This window comes from Akanthomyces muscarius, chromosome 4 (assembly GCF_028009165.1).
Source record: "Akanthomyces muscarius strain Ve6 chromosome 4, whole genome shotgun sequence".
Taxonomy (NCBI): Eukaryota; Fungi; Ascomycota; class Sordariomycetes; order Hypocreales; family Cordycipitaceae; genus Akanthomyces; species Akanthomyces muscarius.
This window is the reverse complement of record NC_079244.1, coordinates 3,107,766-3,121,654: the sequence shown is the minus strand read 5'-3', so window position 1 is coordinate 3,121,654 and position 13,889 is coordinate 3,107,766. Positions and strand designations below refer to the sequence as shown.

Here is a 13,889-nt window from a genome sequence, read left to right as displayed (position 1 = left end):
TCCCCCGAGATCTATCCAGGCAGTGCAAGGCAGTCGTCGTTTTTCATCTTGTGCAAATTCTATTCTGGGCCTTCATTTCGTTGATTACCAGTAGAGTGTTTTTCTCAAATTATAGATGTCAGACATTCTTATTTTTTGTCAGTATATCCGTACCTAATTTAGGGACAAGTCCTCCGGGCGGGTTATTAGCGGCGCCACGCTGGCCATGTCGCACCCTCCCCCCTTGCACCTGTTGCACACCACCTTGAGACGGGTTTAATGAATACGCTACAGTGCATCGATCCTGCATAATTGAGAACTCTCCCCCTCAAGAAACACGGGAATAGTTCCAACTACCTAATGGAATCGCAGCCTCAATTAACAGAGAAAACTCGGAATACGGGCGAGTGGAGGTACCGTGGGCGGCCGCGCTGGTTGACAAAAGTGATGACGCCACATGTGGCGGTGCCTTGTTTCTTCTAGTGTCTGCCAACTGCCCATTGTGTCAAACGGCCTGCCAAGGCACCAGTGGGCCGCCCCGGAGCCCATTGTCGCAGACGAATCTCGATCCCACACGACGGAAACCGTGAGCGAGCTTTCACAAAACATGAGCTTTGCTGCGTGTGCCATGGCGGCTTTCCCAGACGGTATTTCCCTCGATTGTAGTCTATCGGGTACTCTTTTTCCCCATTGCGCTGTCTGTACCTGGAATTGATCGTCGGGCGTTGGATAAAATGATGCAATCAACAAGACAAGGGAAAAGAACCACGAATATCGCTGATGTCACTCTCTGCCTATGTCCAGTCCACGCCCCACTGCGCCACAGTAACAAGCCTCCTCCTCAAACCGCCCATCGTCTGTCCCACCCCGGGTTGAGTGCATGTACTGGTGCTTTTCGGTGCTGACAACCAAGGCACAGAGCGGCAACGTGCCTCCGGTGGGTGTGACTGCAGCGAGCAAGGCAGAAATCAAGGTTTGCAACTGGCAGGTAGCCGTTGCAGGCTTGTGGCTTGCCAATTGTATGGTTCTGCACACTCCCACACCACTCCCACAGCAGGCCAGGCCCCCAGCAACAGCTTTTGCTAACGCACCCCACAAGCCCGCAGAAGCAAGCAAGGCAGAAGAGGAGCTGGGCAACGCCGTGATGATCAGACGCACGCCCGAGTTCTGGACCACCAGGGTGTGAGCAGCCTGCTTCCCGCACAAGGAAGAACAGGGACTTTGTAAGACGCCCAGCATATAAACCCGAGCTCCTCCCTCCTCAAGCACTTCTCTTTCCCTTTTCTCCATCCAACAAACATCGTCTTATACCCATCCACACCAAACATCTCCATTATACCCAACATCAAGCTTTCCGCTTAATCCAATCCACAACACCATCAACATGAAGTTCTCCAACGTTGCCCTCCTCGCCATCGCCGCCGTCGTCAAGGTTCGTCTCCCCTTTACCTCCCAATCCAATGCCCACCAGGAAGCCTCCAAGTCACTAACACTCCATCATTCAGGCTGACATCGGCTCCGACATTGGCGCTGTCGTCTCTGACGCCTCTTCTGCCCTTGGCACTGCCGCCTCGGACATCACCAGCGTTGCCACCAACATCGGCTCCAGCATCGCCGGCGGCTCCTCCTCCTCTTCCTCCGCCAGCAGCACTGGCTCCTCCTCCAGCAGCTCTGCCGCCAGCTCTTCTAGCAGCGCCGCCGACTCCACCGCCACCTCCGCCTCCTCGGCCGCCAAGTCGCTCTCCTCCGTGGCCAGCACCCTCGTCTCCTCGGCCTCGTCCGCCTCCGGCTCCGATGCCACCAGCCTCTCCTCGGCTGCCAGCTCCGCCTCCTCGGCCGCTTCCTCTGCTTCCTCGAACGCTGCTCCCGCTCCCACCGCCATGGTCGCCATGGGCGCTCTCTTCGGTGGCGCCGCCGTCATGGCCAACCTGTAAATTGTCTCCTGTTTTGCTTTGATCAGGAACTATGAGTGTTGAAGAGGCAATTTGCTCGTTTTTATAATATATAATATGGCAGAAAAGTTGGGGACCATGCATCGCTGGTCTGCAGAGGGGGACGCTTGTTCCATCCTCGGTATGGACAGTCAGCTCTGTCCATGCTGTATCTATGAGTGTAACTATATCACAAGACATTGTGTGTCGGGCAGTTGCATAACAACTTGCCATTAATAACAATTTTTACATGAAATTTCAAACTGCTCAATGTTGTCAAACCGTAATACTGTTGTTCGTACTGATAACCTTCGTAAAGCCAATTCCTTTCGGCATCTTGGGTGTTGTGATTTGGCTTTTTTTAAATGTGAGAATGTGTAAGAATGTCAAGTATTGCCATTGGTAAAATGTCAAGCTTCAATCTTTAGGGTATCGCATGTCTACTCCGTCTTTCGCATATCCGCCCACAGTCTATCGATGATTTGAAAAATCGCCGTGACATCCTTCATCACCTTGCCGTCCACCGTGCCGCCCAGGCGCTGCTGCATCTTATCGGGGTGCCACCGCACGCGCTCGTCCTTGAGCTTGGCCACAAACGCCGCCTCGCCAATCTCCTCGGCCGCGAGCCCGTTCACGAAAAACGCCCTGACCTCCTTCTCGTCCACCGCCTCCTCGGCGCCGTCCTCGACGATGCCCCAGCCCTCGCCGCGCTTGGCGACGCCGTCTCGCCACGGCCAGGCCATGGTCCGCGCCGCGCCGTCCCAGTGCTCCCACGCTGTAGCGTAGTCGTCCCAGCGCTGCGCCCAGCGCTTCTTCTCGCGCCGCGCCTCGCCGCGGCGCAGGCTGCGCTCCATCTCCACGTGCAGCTTCTGGTTGAGGCGGGCCTGTTCCTCCATCTTCTTCCGCCGCTCTTCGGTGCGTGCGCGCTCCTCGACCAGACCGTCGTGGGTTCTTTCCCACATCTTCATTCGCACGTGCATTGCGTATTCCTCATCCGTCATGCGCTCCAGCTCGCCCTGCGGGCCGACCTTGTCCTGATCGTAGATGTGGACGGGCTGCCCGTAGACGCCCTCCCAGTACGCTGCGCCCTCATCGTCGGCCATGGCGTCGAACAGTGACTCGCGAAAGGCCGCCTCTGGATCAAGCGGCTCCGGCTCGTGAGGATTCGGTGGTGTAGGTGAGCGGCTGCGGTGTCGACGTCGATGGCGATGGCGGCGTCGACGAGAGGAGGACTCCTTCTCGTCATTATGATTGTCGAGAGATTCATGAGATCGGGTGCGTCGTCGCCGTGAGGATTCTTCTCCGTCATGGTCGTCACGGCGTTCTTGTGAGCGATGCCGCCGGCTACCGCGGTCGCTGTGATGGCTACGGCCGGACCTTTCGCCTTTGAGCCTTAGCCGGCTGCGTCGTGGCCGCGTCGTGTCGCCAGCGCCGAGGTTCTTTGCATCGTCATCTGCGACTCGCTTCTCTCGGTGTGAGCGTGGTGGCGGGGTTGCGGATCGTGAAGCGCGCTCTGTAGGTCGTCGCCGGGGTGGTGGCCGCGATGGTTCCTCTGGGTTGATGGAAGAAAGAATGTGACGTCTCTTGGGAGACGTTCTGCCGTCGTTCATGGCGGCGCTGCCATTGCGACGCAAGGTAGATGAAGTGATGCAGGAGATAAAAGTCCCCAAGCCCGCCCGCCAATTATTTTCTAAATGGCACAGCCCACTTTTCAAGGCACCGCGAACAGAACACACACGACGGGCAGTGCCTGTATGTTGACCCTATTTTCCTTCCCTGAAAATAGAATTGAAAACTACAAAGACTTGCCTCATTCATTTTCAGCTGCCTCAGGGATCACCGGCAAGTCAACACCTGGTGGCCATGCTTTGAAATGGTAATGTTAGCGAAAGTGCGGATAGAAAGTGACCTTCGTTTTAGTGTAGCTCGAAGCAAGAGTGCTGATCCGCCTGTGCTGGAAACTCATCACTTGTCAAGACGACAGCGCGGAGTATGAAGATGAGAGAAAGACCTTGTTAAGATACCAGGATCACAATTCTGCAGTTCACAGACGAAACAGCTGCGCATCGTAAATTCGTAACGCGTATTCAAGTTTCTACACCACTAACACTAATAAGTACCACCACCACGTTGCGAGCGCCCAGCCACCAGCCTAGGAGGGGCTGCGCTCAAGCGCAACGTGCGACGGCCTTTTGTCCACCTTTCTGGACAACGAGGCGCATTTGGGGGGTTCGTCGACCAAAAAAGTCTTTGTTTCATCACGACACCTGCACAACGTCACAGCGCAAGAAACGAATCTGAATTGCGCAAACACCCTACTATGAAAAGGCAGCTCTGCAGCCAGAGACGAAAACCATAGTCGCGCATACTTTGCCAAGCAGAACACGCAAGCTTCCCCCCAGGGAGCTATCGCAGCAATGGCTGGCCTTGCGCTCCTCATCGTCCTATGCGTGAGTGTTGCTTCCATTGACTCTTTGTAATGTGCTAACATTTCTACCTCACAGGCCGTCATGGCAGTCGCGTAAGCCTCTCAAAGTCCCGGAAACGAAGCCCCTCGACCGACCAAACCACTAACATTGTGCATTTTGCAGCTCCTTTTTTGCTGGCGCAGTACCCCTATCGATGAACCTATCACAGTCTCAGCTGCGGCTAATATCAAGCATCGGTGTCGGCGTTCTTGTCGGCACATCTCTAATTGTTATTATTCCCGAAGGCATTGAGGCCGCATCGACAGTACCGATTGCCGCACACGATCCCAAGACCGGCCAGCTGCTGCGACGAGTGCCGCGGGCTCTCGCCGTCGAGGCGCGCAGCATCCTGGCGCGTTCGGCCTCGACATATGCTCCTACAGCAGCCGGCTGGCAAATACAGCGAGCGACTGAGGGCGACATTGTTCGCCGAGCGGCCGCACGCGCAAACGAGGAACCGGCGCCGCCCAAAGAGACGCCTGGCCACACACACCCCGACGAAGAAGAAACTGACAAGCACAACGGCAACGAAGAGGCGCACGCAGACATTCCAACTCTCGAGATTGGTCTTTCCATGGTCCTCGGTTTCATTCTCATGTTCCTCATTGATCGTTTACCCCAGCACGCCACCGACAGCTTCCAGTCCGCGCCAACGACGCAGCACATCAGCATGGACAACCTCGCCGGTGACCGCGCCTCCGTGGACGAGGAGCGCGGTTTCCTCGGCAGCTTTTCCCTGCGCGAGGCGCCCAAGGTCGCGCGCAGCATGGCCACGACGATAGGCCTGGTGATCCACGCGGCGGCGGACGGCATCGCCATGGGCGCGTCGGCCTCGTCGTCGAGCATGAAGCTCGGCTTCATCATCTTCCTGGCCATCATGATCCACAAGGCGCCGGCGGCGTTTGGCCTGACCTCGGTGCTGCTGCGCCAGGGCCTGTCCAAGCGCGCGGCCAAGGCGCACCTGCTCGTCTTCAGCCTGGCGGCGCCAGCCGGTGCCCTGACGACGTACATGCTCGTCTGGCTGCTGGGCGGCGGCGGCAAGATGGACGAGAGCACGGGGCACTGGTGGACGGGCATGCTTCTGCTCTTTTCTGGCGGAACATTCTTGTAAGTTTTTTTTTATCTGTTGTCCGAGAAAACTTGAAAGATTGTAGCTTTACTGACAGAGGGAACGTAGATATGTTGCCATGCATGCCATGGAGGAGAACAGCTCGAGCCACAGCCACGATCACGGTCCGCAGTCGAACGGCTACATGGAGACAAACACGAACAATCCGCCCAAGCCCAGCGGGCCGGCGCTGCGGGACACGTTGGCGACGACGGCGGGCATGCTGGTGCCGCTGTTGACACAAATTGGAGGCCATCACCACTGAGTTGATGGGCGATAGCGCCTTGGACCTCTTTCTCTCTTTTTTTTTTATTTTTTTTAAAAAAAGGACTGATGGTATTTCTGAAAAGGTGTAACAAAATGGTACTGGGTTTACGGTTTCATTCTTTTGGCGATTATTATAGAATAAGCATTACTGGTTCCCTATTCACAGTGTTTATCACAAACTCGGAACGCGGGGGACATCAGGACGTAGTAGAAGCGAACTGCATGCTAAATTAACTGCGGTTGAGCGACTCATGACTTATGATGGTCCTTATGGGTTAAGATGCACACTCGGCCCTGCACGTCGCATTGTCGTAACTGTGGCTCGGGAGGGAGGGCGGCAACGGTCCGACGCGGGTTTACCAGGTTGCGACCGGCTTGGCTGCCATGTGACGATGCGCAGGTACCGATGCACACAACAATGGGGTTCGAGCTTTGAGACAATGTCGACTTTTATTGTCAGTATTGCTTTTTGCTTTTTTTTCACGCTCACTGAAAAATATGCTTTCAACGTAGATCTATCCGCAGAAGCTGCGCGTCAAAAGTGGTCACTTTAGCTGAAACACACGAGAACATGGACTCTTTTGATTCCAGGGAGGTAAGGAGGGGGCGCTGACCAAAATTGCCGGTACTTAGTACCAAGGGCAATCTGAGCCACAAACATGGTCACTGCACACTGGTATACATTTTGTCAAGTTTTAAAATTTATTCTTGAATAGCACGAGGAAGATTGATACCATAGAGCAACGCAAGAGCCGGAATCATACCATTCTCGACCTAGATACTGCTGAGCAGGGTAGGTAGATAGCCAGGGGAGCGACACGACAAGGGGGCGGCAAGCCGTAGAAAATTATAGTGGCAGTCAGGCAATACATAGGAGATAGTCCGATGCATCAAGCCACCTCCGTTGTCGAATAATGAATAAAGGCATATGATATATGAGGGCAGGGGGCATGAAGTCTGCCTCGAGCCTACCGGTCTCGGTGTACAAGGCACATCACATTAAGCGGCGCGGATGAACTATATCGGCATAACAAAAGGCCACGCATAAATGTTCAGGCCTTGGTCTCTTTGCCATTGTAGCAGACTCAGGCATGGCTATTGACTTTTGGCCGGGCCGGCGTTGACACGCGCCTACAATAAGCCTGTGGGCCGAGCGGGCGCCGACCAGTGTTACAGCGTTCCCCCGGTGGTTGGTTGGCTGTCAAGCTTCCCTCCCCCTTTTCTATTTCGAGATGACAGGCTTGGCTGATGTTGCTGCTCGCTTGGCATGGTGATACCGAAGGGGGGGCGGGCTTCTTTGTTTGGCTTTATGCACTGATGAAGGCGGGACTACAAGGCCGCCTGGTAGGCCTCTGGGCAGGGCTGATGGTGGCTACGAAAGCAGCTATATCTTTCGTGCGGTGATACGGATACAAACAACAGAAAAGGGGACGGCCTGGTGTTTTCCCGCCTCTTTTCGGCCTTGGAAGCTGCCGATGGAAAGGGAGAATAGAGTCCGGACAGGGTTCTGAAAACAGCGAGGTGCTTCATTCAATACACTGTGAGCACGCCAAACTCAACTTTGCTATCCGTCGGTACTAACGTACTGGTAGGCACTTTGTCGCTAGTAACGGCGATTTTAGTGGAGTTTTACGGGTGTCGAAGTGGTCTCGGCCGGCTTTTGCACCTCAGATTTGGTTTGGGGCCAGCGATGGATACTCAACGTTGTATAAATTGTTCTTTTTTTCTTCTCACTGTGTCCAACCGATTTGAGCTGCGTCTGACTTGCACTCAGTATTTCAGCGCGGCTGGGGTGCCGGCGAGACAGTGAAACGGGACTACATCAGCATCTGATTCACCAACACGTACACGGACCTTTTCTTTGTGCCCACCCATTCTCCCTTGACTGGACTTGGTGCGGCGTACGGAGTAAATACAGCCCTCCAGATGGGCTTAATAATAAACGCGCAAGGACCTCAGGGACAAACTCCAGCCTCTTTCTTCTCTTGTTTGCGACGATTGCGTCGGGTGCACTAGGCCAGGGGTCCCACCAAGCCTTCTTTGCGTGCTTTGCTTTTTTCTCTCACCTCGGCGGCGCCGGGCTGTGCCCTTGTGCGGTGCTTGCGTCAAGCGGACCCCCAAATCTGCTATTGATCGGTCGTGTTTGCTTTGGTGCTTGTTCATTGTGCATGATGCTCTGCGGCAGGTCGCACCAGTGGCCGGCCGCCTATACCTTGGGCCCGCCTCAGACAGAACAGTACAGCACGGTCAAGACAGTCGAGATTTGCTTGTGCTCAATCGGCCTCGCCCTTGGCGTCCATCTCCCCAGATGCCAGCGCGTCCGGCGAGCGTCGTAGTAATAATGCCTACCTATGCTGATAGTGGTTGCTGCGCTAGGTAAGCATTCCGCCGCAAGCAAGCGCCACGGTCGGTGGTGGATACCCCGCCCGACGCCCAAGGGGGCCATGAGAAGCGAGGGAAGTGGAACAAGAATGCTAGAAAAATGTCAAAATGCACAAAAAGAGAGGAGTAGAGAAGGCATAAAATCCTGATTTTTTAAATGATAAGAGCATCTGACAGATGAAATACGTGCACCTTGATTTGATGCGAAAGCAGCCATCCATCTAGTCACCCACATGCCGCGCTAGCCAGTAGCACACAGTCCCTCCCGACCCATCTGCAGTACATGTTACTCAGGATGTTAGCGTACCAGCACAGTAGGTGCCTACCTAGGTGCTAGGTAGCAAAGTAGATACAGTAGGAACTCAGCGGCCGGCGCACCCACTTGGGCCACTGCCCACTGCCGTTCCCTCGATGGCTACATCAACCGAGCCAACTACACTCCTCTTCCTCTCTCGCTTTCTTGCCCTATCCTCGCCTTACCGCCCAACGCTCCTTCGGCCCAATAGCCAGACGCCGCTGCTTGTCCTGCGGCTGCGGCCTCAATTCCTCTTCTTGCTTTACTCAGCCATCTGCTCTTGACTGACCCTGCATGCATGCAAAAAGCCTGACTCGGCCGGCCCGCTTGCTCTCTCTTGGGCCGCCTTTTACCCATCCCTCGTCGAGTCCCTAGAATCGCCTCGGACGCATTCGCTCAACTCCAAACCACGATTCGCCATCTCTTCTTCCTTTTACTCTTCTTGCTACGCCGACTCGTACCCATATCCGACCCTGACACCCTCCACGCTCGCTCCGCTACACGCCTCCCTCGATTCCCTTGCGGCGGGCAAATGACCGGATACACGAAACCTGTCGGCTTCTCCGAGAGGAGAGGGAGCCTCTTGACCGAAGAGTTGATGCTCAACACTGCATCCGATACAGACATGGACCACTCCGACGACAAGATGTCCAAGCAACGGCAGCTCAAAGGGCCTCCCACGCCTAGCATGTCAACCCCTGCCGCCGACTTTGATCAGCAGCTCACTGGCTCGCCGCCGCCGCCGCCCACGCCGGCCGCATCTCCTGGCCCTTCACATTACCAGCCTGACTGGAGCGATGCCGCCGACGATGAGGATTTCTTTCTCGCCAAGGTTCGCCAGCACTTCAAAAACTGCTCCGGTCCGCAACGCACAAGGGTCCTCGCCGATTTGCTCAATCTATGCACCAGCCAGCAGCTGAGCTTTGTGCATCAGTTTGTCAGCCCTCTGCTGAAAAAGGACCCATTTACAAGCCTGCCTGACGAGCTTTGCCTAAGAGTATGCACTCGGAATTCTTACGCCACCGCCATGTTACCCTGCCGGTCTCTAACCTTGCTTTGATAGATATTGTCCTTCATCGACGACCCCAAAGTCTTAGCCCGAGCCTCTCAAGTCTCTAAACGATGGCGGGATCTCCTCAGTGACGACATGACATGGAAGAACCTCTGCGTCAAACACGACTATGGGAGACGATTATCCGAAGTATATACTGCCTCGGCCATACCAACCCGACCCACCGCTCAATTACCCACGGCCGATTCCGAGATGGCTAGCAGCTTTCCCGGTGCCATGCCGCTCATGGGCCATCACGCTGGCTCACGCAGTATGGACGGGAGTCCCAGCCGGCCAAAGCTTCGAACGTACAAATCGCACTTCAAGCAGCGATATCTCGTCGAGGCTGCCTGGCGCTCGGGTGGCACCAGCACAGTAAAGAATATAACACAGGAAGGAGGTGTGGTCACAAGCCTGCATCTTACTCCAAAATACATCATTGTGGCGCTTGACAACGCCAAGATTCACGTCTTTGACACGGAGGGCAATTCCCAGCGAACACTCCAGGGCCACGTCATGGGTGTCTGGGCCATGGTTCCTTGGGGTGATACCATGGTCAGTGGTGGCTGCGACAGAGACGTCCGCGTGTGGAATCTCAAGACTGGGTAAGTTGGGTCGATTTCCACCGCATTCTGTATCCGAGACTAATTTTCACAGTGCTTGTCTGCACACTCTCCGAGGACACACTTCCACAGTCCGCTGTCTCAAGATGGCTGACGAGCATACAGCCATTTCCGGCTCGCGCGATACTACGCTCAGAATCTGGGATATCAGAACAGGCCTGTGCCGCAATGTGCTCTTAGGACACCAATCTAGCGTCCGTTGTCTCGAAATCAAGGGAGACATTGTTGTGTCTGGTAGCTACGATACATTCGCCCGCGTTTGGAGCATCTCGGAGGGACGGTGCTTGCAGACCCTGCAGGGACACTTTAGCCAGATTTACGCTATTGCCTTTGACGGCAAGCGAGTGGTGACGGGCAGCCTGGATACCAATGTCCGTGTGTGGGACCCCAGAACCGGCGAGTGCCTCGCCATTCTCCAAGGCCACACATCTCTCGTTGGCCAATTACAGATGCGCGGAGATACTTTGGTTACGGGTGGCTCAGATGGGTCCGTCCGAGTCTGGTCTCTAGAGAGGATGTGCCCCATTCACAGGCTAGCGGCGCACGACAATAGCGTTACGAGCTTACAGTTTGATGACACCCGAGTTGTCAGTGGTGGTAGCGACGGTCGCGTCAAGATTTGGGATCTCAAGACTGGTCATCTTGTGCGCGAATTGATATCACAAGGCGATGCCGTCTGGCGTGTTGCTTTTGAGGAGGAAAAGTGCGTCGCGATGGCCTTGCGAAATGGCCGCACGGTCATGGAGGTTTGGTCTTTTGCTCCACCCGAGGAGATGCTGTATGACCGGCCGCTATCTCTGCACCAGCGTGTGCTGCAAGATGACCCTAATCGCCCTCTCAGTGCCATGAGCTTTGGATATCACAATATGGAGTCGGCGACAGGTAGTTCAAGTCGATCATTATTCAACCAAGACGTGGAGATGGAAGACGCGGCACCCTCGACAGCTCCACTGCCCGACGCAGACGCAGCGCAAGACCTTAAGCAGTTACTTGGCGAGACTGGACCGTGAAGCAGCGGCAAGATACAGTCAGCATGTGCCGACGATGCGAAGTCGCCGCGGGCACCTGGAGCCGAAGAACAGAAGTTGAGAAGGAGTATAGCGTTTACTCGGTTGTTTGCGACGGCATTTCGCGAGGCTGGACCTAATGGGGCTGTCAGTGCAGTGGATGAAATTTCATTATATCAGGCAAGGCGCGCGGTTGTATAATTTGGGAACACAGGAGCAATAGACCATGGAATGGTTTCTCAGACGCTCATGATATTAGCGTTGCTTTACCATACTATGCATTTTGGGGGAAATGTTTGCATTTGGGCCAGGCTTGGGACATGGCTTACAATAGACGCCCGAACTCGACTTCTGAACTCTAGCATTATCAACAGTGGATTTTACCATTGGCTGCCAGCATTGCGCAACATGCGGAAAGATACCAGGCCATTGAGTTTAGGAACAGATTTAATTGTCGAATAAGCATGGTGCTTAAAATTTGTCTTGCCAGGCAGTCAGTTGGTGGTGTGCTCTGTAAGTGCTGTCGCAACGATGACTTGGTCGCGATAGTATACAGTAGTACTGGTAATTGGTGATGAATGTTACCTAATGATTACGGGCCCACAATATATCGCAGCCAAACTGCGGCGCGCTATCGGACGAAATGCCTATCGCGGGCGGGTTTGGCCTGTCTGGCGCCCGGAGCCCACCGGAGGGTCAGGGGAGTTTTTTTTCCAGGCATTCTGCGACACCGCTGGGGGGCGATGCCGCAGATACCGCTTCACGTGATGAGGGCGCTAGGCCTCTTTCGGCTAGCAAGGGACCAACAAGTAAAGCTCTCAACGCTCAACCAGCGCGAAATTTCGCAGCTCTACAGCGAGAGGATTTGCTGTACCTTTTCTCCCCTCTCAACCCTCAATCCTCTTCTCACACCACCCCCACAATCCTCTTCAACGTCGTTTTCTCCTCAAGTCAGTTTCTTGACTTGTTTGCTTAAACGATGTTCTCCAGAGCTCTTTCCGCCCCTCGCGTGGCGCTCCGCCGGGCTGCTGTCGCTGCTGCTCCCGTTCGCCTGGGCGCCGTCGCTGCCGCTCGCTCCGTCACCACCGATGCCGCCTCTGCGTCTCTGAGCGCCAATGTTCCCGAGGTATGCACATGCACTGCTGTATTCTGATATTCTCACGACGGATGTCGATTTGGATGGAGAGTGAGAGGACCGTTCTGCGCTATAATGGAGCGGCAAATTCTGGAGACGGGGGATGTCCGTCAGCATGGTGTTGATGACACCAAAAACACGCCAATCGAGCAGGACAGAAAAGCTAACATGGTTTCCCTGTCAAATAGTCCGAGGATGAGCACTTCCTCGTCAACCTCTCTGACGAGAGCTTCGAGACCTACGAGCTTGACCCCCCTCCCTACACCATCGAGGTGTCCAAGAAGGAGCTGAAGCAGATGTACTACGACATGGTCAGCATCAGGTATGAACGATACGAGACATGCTCCCACAACGAATCGATGCATACATTGCCATCTACCGATCCGTCTGTGAGCACCCATGCGTGAACTGAGGCTAACTTGGACCCCCCCAGGCAAATGGAAATGGCCGCCGACCGTCTGTACAAGGAAAAGAAGATTCGTGGTTTCTGCCACCTGTCCACCGGCCAGGAGGCCGTCGCCACCGGCATTGAGCACGCTCTCACCAAGGAGGACGACATCATCACTGCCTACCGCTGCCACGGCTTCGCCTTGATGCGTGGCGGCACCGTCCGCTCCATCATCGGCGAGCTTCTGGGCCGCCGTGAGGGCATCGCCTACGGCAAGGGTGGCTCCATGCACATGTTCTCCAAGGGCTTCTACGGCGGCAACGGTATCGTTGGCGCCCAGGTCCCTGTCGGTGCTGGCCTGGCGTTTGCCCACAAGTACAACGAGAACAAGAACGCCTCCGTCATTCTCTACGGTGACGGTGCCTCCAACCAGGGCCAGGTCTTTGAGGCCTTCAACATGGCCAAGCTCTGGAACCTCCCCGCCCTTTTCGGCTGCGAGAGTGAGTCTATATAGCGCCACCCCCCAAGCTTTCATCGCGCTAACCTACCTAGACAACAAGTACGGTATGGGTACCTCTGCTGCCCGTTCGTCGGCCCTGACCGACTACTACAAGCGTGGACAGTACATCCCCGGTCTCAAGGTCAACGGCATGGACGTCCTCGCCGTCAAGGCCGCCGTCAAGTACGGCAAGGAGTGGACCACGTCCGGCAAGGGCCCCATGGTTCTCGAATACGTCACCTACCGCTACGGTGGTCACTCCATGTCCGACCCCGGCACGACGTACCGCACTCGCGAGGAGATTCAGCGCATGCGCTCCACCAACGACCCCATCGCCGGCCTCAAGCAAAAGATTCTCGACTGGAAGATTACCAGCGAGGACGAGCTCAAGAAGATTGACAAAGAGGCCCGCAGCCACGTCGCCACCGAGGTCGCCGCCGCCGAGGAGATGGTTGTCCCCGAGGCCAAGCCCCAGATTCTGTTTGAGGACATTTACGTCCCCGGCTCCGAGCCCCAGTACATCCGTGGCCGCACCAACGACGAGAACTACTACTTCAACTAAGGAGCCTCCTGTAGTGGGAAACTTTGGTTGTTGCTGATATATTACTGGGGGGGAGTCAAAAGGAGGAAAAGAGAGGGGCATTGTAAAAACCTCCATCTCCTCTGCTGAGGGATCGCCTCTATTCTCTTTCCTTTCCTTTGTTGCTGGCAGTCGTTTTTTACTTTATCGCGTTATTCTAATGAAATACTCAAGTT

The 13,889-nt window shown here is 55.2% G+C and overlaps 6 protein-coding genes across 7 annotated transcripts; 5 read left to right on the top strand and 1 right to left on the bottom strand.

Annotated features, from left to right (window-relative positions):
• Positions 1-759: 759 nt before the first annotated feature.
• Positions 760-1,206, top strand: LMH87_011723 (uncharacterized protein; the record flags this gene model as incomplete). The annotated part of the gene is made up of 3 exons (XM_056200913.1): positions 760-834; positions 899-998; positions 1,079-1,206. The coding sequence occupies 3 exons, from the start codon at positions 760-762 to the stop codon at positions 1,204-1,206; spliced, it is 303 nt and encodes a 100-aa protein (XP_056052716.1).
• A 157-nt stretch (positions 1,207-1,363) lies between these two features.
• Positions 1,364-1,913, top strand: LMH87_011722 (uncharacterized protein; the record flags this gene model as incomplete). The annotated part of the gene is made up of 2 exons (XM_056200912.1): positions 1,364-1,411; positions 1,485-1,913. The coding sequence occupies 2 exons, from the start codon at positions 1,364-1,366 to the stop codon at positions 1,911-1,913; spliced, it is 477 nt and encodes a 158-aa protein (XP_056052715.1).
• Positions 1,914-2,350: 437 nt separating this feature from the next.
• LMH87_011721 (uncharacterized protein) lies at positions 2,351-3,520 on the bottom strand (the record flags this gene model as incomplete). 2 transcript variants are annotated; one of them, XM_056200910.1, is made up of 1 exon in its annotated part: positions 2,351-3,520. In XM_056200910.1, the coding sequence occupies one exon, from the start codon at positions 3,518-3,520 to the stop codon at positions 2,351-2,353; it is 1,170 nt and encodes a 389-aa protein (XP_056052713.1). The 2 variants fall into 2 exon arrangements, with proteins under 2 accessions (XP_056052713.1, XP_056052714.1); XM_056200911.1 differs by having other exon boundaries at positions 2,351-3,013.
• An 807-nt stretch (positions 3,521-4,327) lies between these two features.
• LMH87_011720 (uncharacterized protein) lies at positions 4,328-5,751 on the top strand (the record flags this gene model as incomplete). The annotated part of the gene is made up of 4 exons (XM_056200909.1): positions 4,328-4,360; positions 4,415-4,431; positions 4,502-5,485; positions 5,556-5,751. 4 exons carry the CDS (start codon positions 4,328-4,330, stop codon positions 5,749-5,751), a joined length of 1,230 nt encoding a protein of 409 aa, XP_056052712.1.
• A 3,211-nt stretch (positions 5,752-8,962) lies between these two features.
• LMH87_011719 (uncharacterized protein) lies at positions 8,963-11,114 on the top strand (the record flags this gene model as incomplete). Its single annotated transcript, XM_056200908.1, has 4 exons — positions 8,963-9,427; positions 9,494-10,086; positions 10,139-10,882; positions 10,946-11,114. The coding sequence occupies 4 exons, from the start codon at positions 8,963-8,965 to the stop codon at positions 11,112-11,114; spliced, it is 1,971 nt and encodes a 656-aa protein (XP_056052711.1).
• A 976-nt stretch (positions 11,115-12,090) lies between these two features.
• LMH87_011718 (uncharacterized protein) lies at positions 12,091-13,695 on the top strand (the record flags this gene model as incomplete). The annotated part of the gene is made up of 4 exons (XM_056200906.1): positions 12,091-12,237; positions 12,435-12,568; positions 12,680-13,134; positions 13,187-13,695. 4 exons carry the CDS (start codon positions 12,091-12,093, stop codon positions 13,693-13,695), a joined length of 1,245 nt encoding a protein of 414 aa, XP_056052710.1.
• Positions 13,696-13,889: the final 194 nt, after the last annotated feature.